This window comes from Arachis stenosperma, chromosome 8 (assembly GCF_014773155.1).
Source record: "Arachis stenosperma cultivar V10309 chromosome 8, arast.V10309.gnm1.PFL2, whole genome shotgun sequence".
In the NCBI taxonomy this organism is placed as follows: domain Eukaryota; kingdom Viridiplantae; phylum Streptophyta; class Magnoliopsida; order Fabales; family Fabaceae; genus Arachis; species Arachis stenosperma.
Window position 1 is genome coordinate 16,912,786 of NC_080384.1, and position 11,454 is coordinate 16,924,239.

Sequence of the window (11,454 nt, forward strand, 5' to 3'; positions counted from 1 at the left end):
CAAAATTGCAAACCATTGGAGGCCCCCTCTATTTGAATGTTACAAACAGGATGGTCCATGCCATCAGATAATGTAATTCTTCCGGCTATGATATAGTACACCTACTCTCACACAATAATTCTGTATTTTAGTGTTTAATGATACTCGCTAGATTTATTACTTTTCATTTTTGTTTACAAAATTTATTCTCTTTCATGTAGTTATCCGGCTGATATGTACATTCAACTTCCAAGCAGTTGTAACAAAATTTGCCTTCATTAGTCTTTGTAACAAAATTATAGTATAAACTTCCGGCTGATATATTATTGGATATCATCAACACTCATGGCTTCGCATGCCCCCAAATTTAATTCATTCTTCGGTGATGCTCTCTAGACTCGGTTGCCAAATCTCAGAAGACCATGCTTTCTTAGGAGATTCCCTACAGTCATTTCCTGTCGATTCTTGCATCCTTCTGCTAGTTTATACTATAATTGATATTCTCTATATTTTCTCTTTTAAGATTAAGCCTTACATAAAAAATGAAATTAGTCTTCTTCCTTAATCATTAAATAGTAAGACCTCAATACCCGAGGATGGCCAAAACCTAAAATCATCATGTAGTATTCCTATAGGAATTGAATCAAATCCTCTCGACAATCAAGAAATAAGTCTGGAACATTTACTGTACAAATAAATTTAATAAACCTCATCATATTTCAATTTAGGTATCACCTTTTACTATACATATTATATTACAAGGAATACTAAAGAAGTAAAGAGCCAACACTTTTAATGGAAGAAGATGAAAAGTTTGACTAATGTTGGCTCAAATGCAAAGCAAATGCAAGAAAGAAATATCAGTCACCTAACATGTCTCTCCGTGAGACGACCACTAAATTTGTACAAAAAAATTCTCAAAAATCACGAAGTCTTAGGAAATAAACCAAGGAGGTAAATGTTGCAACTTATTTCGCTTGTCATTGAAAAGCGTTCCTTGGTCAATTCTACTACCACACGGATAATAGCTTCCCATTATTGTTAATTTCCAGTTTTCCACACATCACTGATTAATCCAGACTCATGCAACTTCAGGATACGGTACCTGCAATAATACAAACATGAAAAATGCTACATAATTAGAAGTTGGAAGGGCCGAATGTTGTAAAATACTTTGGTATGTACCATTTTTTTTCCATTTAGCAAGACTAAGGATCAGCCACAGTCAAAGCTGTCCATTCTTAGATTCTAACGAGTTGTTTCTTTTGGTTATGTTTTTAGGGCATTTTCAAGATATTGAAAAGGCATGATTTCTAAGTTTCGAATAACATTCAATACATTAAAAACTTCAGGTATACAATATAAGAAATACGACATGAAAAACCGTGCAGAATAAAGAAAGTGAACTTACAGAGATCAATACTTTGATAATAAATAATGGTTTCACAAGATAAAAACCCAGAAATGGTTCAATTTGTGGAGAAAATATACCAATCCAGTATGTACTCGGATAAACTTATTGTGTTTCAAATAGCTTGCAACAAGGCTTCTACAGAGATTAACTTATGCAAGACGTGAACATTGACTTGGGCAAGAGAGAAAATTTACCAGCATGTGAGGATTAGTGTATGTTTAGCTCTGGGCACATTCAAAAGGACGCAGGCGCAGGGATCCTTCGGGAAACTCATGCATTCTAAATGGCTCCAAAAGCTCAAAGGGCCTGCAGAAATCACGACGATATAATCAAACATATCTAAAACAGTGGATCACTTCAGGAAGCACTAATGGAGATACCTATGTACTTGAATGCCGCAATATAACAAAGAAATACAGGACTCTTCCCCCCTTTCATTTTATTATTTTTATTTTTTTGTTGGGGGGTGTTCCTAACAGGTTACAAGCCATTATGCTTCCCAAAACATGACCATTATTCTAGCCGGCATTACCACAAATGATATGTTATGCCTAGATGCTGGGTTCAAGAGCCTTACAGAATGGAATCACGACCACGGGATAACTTTTGTTGATTGCTCTCCATAGCAACCAATACATCAGCAGTCTCTGGTCCCGCTGCACCACCAGCTACGGCAGATGGAACAGGGGCACTTGGAGTCCATAACTGCAAATAATGCATAACCAAATTACCAGAGATTCAGAAATATTCTATTCGAACCAAAAGCTTTCATTCTTATTGAAAAGAAAAAAGAAAACAAAAAAACGCTACAATATTTCTCAAGGAGGTTTCCATTCTACCAAAACACACCAGCAACATCAAGTCAACCTTCTCACCTTTATTGTGCTATCAATTCCACTTGTTGCCACAACAAAATCAAATGGATGGCATTGTACACAATTTACAACTGCAGAGTAGAAACAAAATCCTCAGGAAACCACAGAGAAAGAGAGAGAGAGAGAGAGAGAGAGAGAGAGAGAGAGAAGGGGGGGAGGGGGCTGCTAATACTGGAAACCATGGAGAAAACAATGGTTACCAGATTCATCACCGTTCAGCATTTTTATGAGTCTACCGGTTCGCTTTTCCCAGATAAACCATCTGCCATCATCACTTCCACTAGCAACAAACTCACCTGCAAATGAAGATACAAGAAAATATTGTGCCTATCATGGACTAACTGTTATTTTAAGAAAACTAGAATTGATTATGCTGGTATAAATCATTGCTTTCCATTCCTAAAGAATGTATTATCATACAAAGTAAGGGGAACAACTAAAAATAAATATAATTTCATCTCTTTTTAAGGGGAGCAATATGTTTCTTAACACACATGAACCACTGGTGCCGACTGCTGAGATTGTTTAAAGATAATTCTTTCTGGTACATATAGTTTCGTTGGAGATTGACCGAGACTAATAGATGAAAGCGCTTGCTTCTCTACATGAAAGTTTATATAAAATCACGAGAACAGAAAGTCATTTACCTCTTTGACCAAGAAAACTGGCCTGTTTTATATCAGTTCCAACATTGCAATGGCCAATATATCTTTGATTCATGTCAATAGCTGCTTCAGACTGCATCACAACAAAGTGAATGGAAAATAAAAAGGAAACCATTGTCAACACAAAATAGAATTAGAAGAAAGCAAATTATTATCTAAGATACAGATTAACGAGAACGCAATAATATGAATAAAAAAGGCCGACAAATGTAAACCTGATAAGCTTTGTCATTCTGTGATGAGGACGAAGGTGATTCAACAGTGCCATTTGCACCAGTGCTTTCTCTGGAGTCACCCCTTCGGTGAATTCTAAGGTTTAAACTCCCATGAAGAATATTGGACTCAACATCATGTCCCTCATCACCAGACATTGATGTTTCAAAGTCCAACTCCAACTCCTCATCATAATCAGAGTCATCCCTCTCTGATCTTGGACCATCTTGGGAAGCATCACTGTTAGCCTCCGAACGATAGAGTATGTCACTTAATGACAAAATTCTCCCACCTCGACTATCGAATCTTGATCCTCCATCATTTGTCTTGTTATTTTTCTCTGCCTCGGCTGGTTAAGTAACAAACCATTTAGATAATCATAAAACCATAAAAAGAAACACCATTTGACTCCCTCAACATAAAAAAGATGATTTTTCGGTTGAATCTTAGCGATTTTGGCAATATAGTAACCTTAAAAGTCTAACATCAATGGTTTCAATGAGAAAAAGGTGGATTGTTTGTTTCAGTTACTTCCATGGTGCACAAACCTCTTAAGAAAAGGGCCACTCACTGGATTCATTAAAACATTTTTATAATCAAATTTCAATCCACCCTATAGTGATATTATAGTGGCATAGCAGGAGTGGATCACTTGGCAGCCACAATGGCAATATGTCAAGATGCATTTCAAAATAGCAACCATCATGGCCTCATAGATCAACCACTCTGGGCTACCCTCCTCCAAATAACTATAGGCTGCGTTTGTTTACAGGCACAAAACACTGAGACACAGACACAGAGACATAAAATTGTGTTTGACAGATGAAACATGGACAGAGACATTGTGTCCAGAGACATTGAATTAGTGTATTTTGTGTCCATCCTGATAGAAAGGACACAGAAACACCAACAAGAAGTACAACTTATTTTTTTTATTTTTTCTTTCATTATTCTTATTACTATTTCATAATTGTAGCTTTTATTATTATATTTTTCTTCCCAAATTTTTTGAATGAAAAAAATGAGAATAAATTGGACTTTTATAATTTGTTCTAGTTTATCGCCAAACAAAATACAAGAACTCTAATTTTTATGTGTCTGTTTTTTGTGTCTTGTCTTGCCCTATTCTCAGAACCAAATCCAGCCTATGATCCACACATGAAACCAACTTATGCTCACCTGAAGAAATGTCCTTCTTAGCTTTCTCTACTCTTTCTGCAACTTCAGGTATGGATGGGGCCAACAGCTGAGCAGCAACAGCAAAATCCAATGCTTCTTTGTGCCTTCCTAACTGCAACATAACATTAACATATAAATTAATTAATTCATAGATCCAAAAAGATAAGTTCTATCAACAAGAGTTGGCAAATAACTTAGGAGAAAATGTACACTCAAACCTAAAATTTCATTCAACTAAAGCTTATTGTAGCACTAGCACTATATAGTCAACCTTACCAAGCACAGAAATGACCTAATTTTCAGTGCATCAAAATTTTCAGATGCCTAATCTTTGATTACTTGTTTGCTTTTGGATTTCCTTGAAAGCCTTATAAACAGTCAGTTGAGATTGTCTAACTGAACTATTATGCTAAAAGTGAAGATTATACAACCCAGAATTACCTGTGACAATGCATCTGACATATAGTAAAGTGCTTTGTAGTCGTAGTTATCAATTTTCCTAGCAGCACAGCAGTCCCTTATGGCCATGTGAGCATCATTTTTCCACTTCCTCTAGATAAGCATCAAAATTTTAAAACATGATAAAGAAAAAGGGAGAAGAAATTTCTTTTTTTTTTTTGGTAGAGGGGGAGGGGGGAGGAGGGGGGAGGGGGGAGAGGGAAAAAAAATATCCTCCTTAATCATAACATCTTGAAGTTAACATCAACCATGGGGAGAAAATTGATATCAGTTTAGTATTTAAATTTCTATATCAATTTTATCCTTTTGACAAATAATTACTACTTTGCAGCTTCAAACGTTCTGCCAATTTGCATATCCAAGAGACAAATCAATGGTGATCTGCATTGATGCTTAGGAACTTAGATGGTAAGATTTTTATTCCTAATTCATTTATTTTCAGAATGAGAAGAAACATCCCACCCTTCATTAGCCAAGGCAGAAAAAAAAAAGCAAGATCAGCTTGGAATAACATAATGTACATTGACAATAATTTGACAGAAAGAATCATAATAAAAAGTGTTAGACTTATAAATTCCAAACTGATGTTAACTTTAAAATATTGGACTAACAAGGATACTAAGTGAAAAATTATATAGTGGGAAGAACCTTAAGCAATAGTGCAGCTCGAATACACAGGCATTCATATTTTAGTGCAGGCCCAATAGTAAGACTGTAGCAATTCAAAACTTCATTACATGCCTCAATTCCATAATAAGGACCATCATTCAAGGTCTTTTCAGCGTATTTTATTAGTTTCCTGCAGTAGTCAATCTATAAAACCCAGTTAGTCAATGCCAAACCAGAGAATTATATCGCTAGATTCACCACAGATCGGCAACAAAAGCATAATAGTTTATAGAATAATATAAAATACAATAAAAATCGAGAGAGAAAAAAAAGTGCATACCTTTGCAGCAACATTCTTTTTTATTGAAAATCCATTTGGGAAAACACTAGATACAGAAGGTTGCAATTCCATTCCATTAATTGTTGGAGAATATGTCATTAGTTTTGATACATCTCCTGAAGTATATTGCATGTCATTCAATCCAGCTGCATGGTACATGAATGAGTATGACTTCAATAAGTAGTGTAGTTTATATAACATGGTAATAAACAACAAACAGAATAGATGTTATTAACTTATTATATCTATATGGTTATGAATAGATCTTGTTGATCAAAAAGGAAGGTTATGAATAGATCTTGTTGACCCAAATAAAAGCTTATGTATAGATCTTTGATAACACCCAAATCCATACCATACCCGCACCTAGACAATAATGTGATTTATTGTTCATCAATGAAGACTTGATACTAAATGATGATTACAACAGTAACAACAAAGCCTTGTCCCACAGATTTGGACTGCTAAATTATTCAAGCCACAGCATAACATCCCATCTTATAGATCAAACTGGATCTTGATCGTGTTCAAGATGCATATCGAAATATCCAAAATTATAAATCACCATTTAGGATAATGTAATATAAAAAAAAAAGCCTTGGTTACTTATTATTGTTGCTACTATTGATGCAAGTACCCAACAATCCAATCAAACAAAATACGATAAAAATCACATCACAGTAATACTAGTGTGATATAAACAACTAAACAAGACATGGTTCAATTTAAAATGCTTTACCATGATTAACATTCATCAAGTAAACATGCTCTCCACTATAGCTAAGGAGAACCTCATCTCCATCAGGACCAAATGTAACATGAGTTAAGTGCAAGCTTGGATGTCCCTGAAAGAACCAAGACCCAATTTGAGTGCAACAATGGTTGGCTTTTAGTTCCAGTAAGAGTTACATGTGCATAATATCCTAAGGGGAAATTGTTGAGTAATAGAGACCATAGTAAGTCATAACACATGGAATTTGATATGCAGAATTAAAGGTTCACAATACAGATCACCTATTTTTTAGTAGGGCACATTAAACACTACTTAGGTTTGATTTAGACATTTTTAGGATATTATTACTACTATCAGAATTTTTTCCCACTGTAGCCATGTCAATGTTGGACATTGCTAGGAATCTTTCCCAAAACCCTCTACAAAATCAACAACACACCATTACCTCTACCATCCCTGCCATTCCACAGTCGGTGCCAAATCTACATGACCACTACCACCATAACTGCATTTGAGACTTTTGTCATGCCCAATTGCTGCCACCTCCCCACAAGATCTAAGCAAGCCCAAAACTGCAGAGGATGTTGGCTTTGCAATGGAATCCAAAGAAGTTGTTCAAGAGCATGGACTGCAGTTGGAGGCTTGGTTCAAGTGGCATATCGTATGCCCCCCAAACAGCCACATCCAGGTTCGAATCTGGTTTTAGCCAGCAATGGAAAAAGGAACCCATGTAGGGTGTGTAAAACGTGGGTGTGTTGTGTTGTAATGAACCCCCCCCCCCCCCCAAAAAACAAAAAATAAATAAATAAATAAAACAGCATGTACTGCTGCCATCTTGAAATATGATCAGCATGCCAAATGGCAGGTATTCAACATAATAGTACAGCCACTACCAACCCCTACAAACAGGAAGACATACCCAATGATGCAGGAATATTGCATTAATTGAACCCTTCAACATATGAATTTCATATTCCAAACCAAAAACATATCTTTGACAGGAACCTTAAAATATATCTATATCCCCATTGAGAATTCATTTTTATGAGGAAAAAGAACTTGCAATAATTGATCAAAAGCAGATATAATAGATAAAAAAGCACAGAACTAACACGATCGGAAAGATGCATTGGACAGAAATAATTGACACAAGGTGGTGGTGACATTCTTTTCCGACAGGAGCTCAAAGGTGGTAGCATCCTCCGATCATACAAGCGAGCAAAAGCATCGCTAAACAAAATAGAGAATTTAATATCAAAATGTAATATGTATTAAAAAAATTATGAAGGGAAATAAATAACATGTAGCAACATAGAATATTTACCTCCCGCCAACAAGGAGCAGATGTGGTCTAGTTGAGCTGATATCACAAGATTTTAGGGCTAGAACTTGTTTAGGAGGATCAGCAAGTGACCTTTTGGCTCCACTCCGTAAGTCGAGCTGGGGTTCCGTATTAAACATGAAAAATAATAAATAAACTATGCCATGGATTCTAGCTTTTGAAAACAACATGGTTTTCCTAACAAACTTCCCAGTGAGAAATTCTAATAACTATATCATAGAAAGATTTGACCCTAACTGCTTTCGGTATGCAAGGCATGTAATTTTAAGAATATTAAGATAACCATGTGAGATCATGTCATCAAGTATGCAACTCATAAGTGCCTGCCAAAGAGCCATATGTAAATTTCAACCTATTGATCTCCCTTGATATGCCTCAGTAATAAAGGTTTCACATGTGCGCTAATGTAGGATTTATTAACAACAATTATTGCAACATGCGATGGTTTGAAAAGTATGCAAATATTGCTAGAGAAACAACATCTGAGTTCAAAACTGCAAGCAGGAGGAATTACAAGAAGTTAAACCACTTACTAGAACACTTCTACACTCTTGGTGCGAAGATCCTGCTGGCGGACAAGATGTTCCCTCTCGAAAATCATGCTGCCTCAAGGTCCCATCTTCACTAGCACTCCATACCACGTTAGGGTTTCCATTTTCAACCTACACAAAATGAATATATAACAATGAAGCCTTGCAGATAATAGGATGCAAATAAAATCAGATACTCCCATGTAAATTATGTTGTGAAAATATTTCAATTTAAAATTGTCTTGGTCCACATGACTCACAGCCAACTTCTTGACTCTCCTTGTGTGGCATTGGTAAAGTGCTGATGGAGCAATGGCATTTTCAGCAGATCCATTTAAGTGAGACAAATTAAATAATCGGACCTGCCAAACGGAAAAATATATTATGATCGATGACTAAATTTGCACAAGCCACTTACAACTATTGAATGAATCATGGAATTACTTCAGCATCTCCAGCTCCAGAGACTACAATCTCATCAGAAGTTTCTGGTATAAACTTTGTACAGAAAATATTTGCAGTATGACCAGTGTCAATCGAATGTAGAAGTTTCCGATCAGCATAGTTCCAAATATTGATCTGGAAATATTACACACAATTCAGTGCCTTTTGCTACTCTAAAAGCCCATATAAAGAAAGAACTGGAATAATTTGCTCTATCACTCTCTTTTCATATATTTTAAGATTGAACTCATCAAACAAGTCCGGTCTTTAAAATATAAGATGTAAATCGTAACTTTTATGGAATATGAACTTTATATTTTTATTGAAGAGATAAGAGTAGCTAAATATAGATAGAAAGATAAGCTATTGCACGAGAAGAAAGACAATTAGATTAATTATAAAATCCAAGTATTATTCTCAGTACAGTGTCCTCCCTCCCTCCTGATCAACCAGTCTACTTGTTAAGGGAAATGAAAGCATGCACAAGCACAATATGCAGAAAAGATGTTGATCATGTGGAAGGCAAAAAGCCCATTTAGCCAAGGAAGAAGAAATTCCATCTTAATTCCAAATGTAGATGAATTTTCACACGGGAGAAATATATTCATGGAACAGGCACACGCAATAGTTTTGCGGACTTGAAACCCTTAAGCTTATTTCTCTTATATTATTATAGACATAGATTCCCCCGCGGGGGGGGGATTAAAAAGAAGAAGAATCTCCTATATAAGATCTTGCTCAGCATCTTTTTATCTGTTTTTACATCAGAACTACCACTTAGCTGCTAATATAGATTACAGGTTTAGGTTTTTTAAGATTAAAATTGCCATACCCGTGTATCATCTGATCCAGATATCAATAATGAGCCTCTGGAATTCCAAGCCACAGCATTGACACAGCCAAGGTGGCCCTGCTCAAATCATAGCAAGCGGATACTCAGTAAAAATATAACAATGAATGTGAGGGTACGTCACATGGCAAATGAAGCAAACAGCTAAACGCTGGAAGACAATCTATATTCCAATCATGTGTGAGAAATGGCAGCATTCTTAAGAACCTGATATCTACTTCCTACCTGGTTCAAGAAGATAACATAAAGAACAGATACACAAGAGAACATTCAAATAATTCCCAGGGTCATAATAGGCAAAAAAGGATGAATATGCTAATGCCAGTGTAGTAACAAACTCATGATACAGTACCACAGTATAGCAATGTTGTTAACTCCAAAAATAAAAAATAAAAGGAGTCACACTGCAATGCGCGAGCAATCACACAATCACTATTTAAAACCCTATATAGCAATACACTAATTTCTTTTCACTTTCTTTTACCGATATGCACATGTCACAAATTTTCCAGAATACAATAATCCTACAAGAACAGAAAAACAACACAGCTACATACTCCTTACTTTCAAATACTCAAAAAACAAAAGAAAAGAAATACAAAAGTGATCAAAGATGAACTTTCTAATTCATCATATGAAAGTAATAATATGAATATAAAGCATCTTACCAACCTCTAACTCTCTCTCCTGAGTAAGCCTGCGAATCAACGAGGAGTGTGTCTGCAAGCTATGATTAACATCCTAATCAAAAACAAGAAAACATTTCGGTAATTATTTCAAGATATTAAAAAAGTAGGAATCGCGAAGTAGTAAACCCTTCGAAAGGAAAATTATAGAAAAAGAAGAAGGATGATACTTGGCGAGAGTGAAGGTATCGGGTTTCGAGAATATGGTGGATGTTGCCATCGTGGAAAGGAACAGAGTCCATTGCAGAAGAAGAAAAAGAGCGAGTCGTCGTCGTTGTCGATCGCCGTGAATTTCATCAACAGCAGCTGAGTCGGTTACACTTGGTCTGTGGTGCAATCCTCTGCACTCACCCCTATGTTATACACACTTCTCTTCTCTTCTCTTCTCAATTATTCTTTTTTTTTTTCGTGTGTCTTAAAACTTTCTTTTTTATTTAAAAAATTTAATTTTGATGTATATAGTTAGAGAAGACTTGCATACAGCATATCCTCATCTAAAGTGGTTAGTTAAGACGTATTATATAATTTGACATATTTAACAAAATTATTATTTAATAATTTTTATCTAGCAATTTCACATAAAAATAACTATATATAAATTTTTATTATATTCATCGTGTAAATAGTTATAAAAAATAGAAGTGATTGTATCCTATATAAAATATTTTTTAAAAATAAAACATAAAAATCAAATACATATTTATGTTATTTTTTTATATAAGAAGATAATAAAGGGTTAACTAAGCCTTACTATGCAGAAGCCAATACTAATCCATGGTTTTGTCACTGATTATCATTTAGTGGCCACTGGCCAGTGAATTGATCATAAAACAAGCTGTATACACTTATTTATGAGAACTGGATATGACCATTAACCATTTGAGACTTATATTAGTATTACACTATTACATAATAGATAATATAGATTAATTATTAAAATCGTCTTTAAAAAATCGTATTAATATTAAATTTATGTCATTTGTTATTATGTAGTAGATAGAAAAATCAATTTATGTCATGTTCGGTTGTCGGGTTTCGGACAGATCGAGTGAACAGGTGAGGGAGTGAGGACGCCTTAGCTTTGGTTGCACTGGTCGCGGGTTTGCCGAGTAGCCGAGCACTTGTCTTGGAGAGAG

General features: G+C 35.3%; 1 protein-coding gene across 1 annotated transcript; it reads right to left on the minus strand.

The window, feature by feature from the left end:
• Positions 1-600: 600 nt before the first annotated feature.
• Positions 601-10,699, minus strand: LOC130944854 (protein ALTERED SEED GERMINATION 2). Its single transcript, XM_057873419.1, has 20 exons — positions 10,489-10,699; positions 10,305-10,373; positions 9,615-9,692; positions 8,783-8,917; positions 8,599-8,700; positions 8,342-8,470; positions 7,791-7,906; positions 7,579-7,696; positions 6,473-6,578; positions 5,734-5,879; positions 5,433-5,597; positions 4,767-4,877; positions 4,326-4,437; positions 3,149-3,495; positions 2,916-3,006; positions 2,469-2,564; positions 2,269-2,339; positions 1,971-2,098; positions 1,588-1,699; positions 601-1,084 (listed from the first exon to the last, which is right to left on the minus strand). Exons 1-19 carry the CDS (start codon positions 10,558-10,560, stop codon positions 1,612-1,614), a joined length of 2,280 nt encoding a protein of 759 aa, XP_057729402.1. The 5' UTR covers positions 10,561-10,699; the 3' UTR covers positions 601-1,084; positions 1,588-1,611.
• Positions 10,700-11,454: the final 755 nt, after the last annotated feature.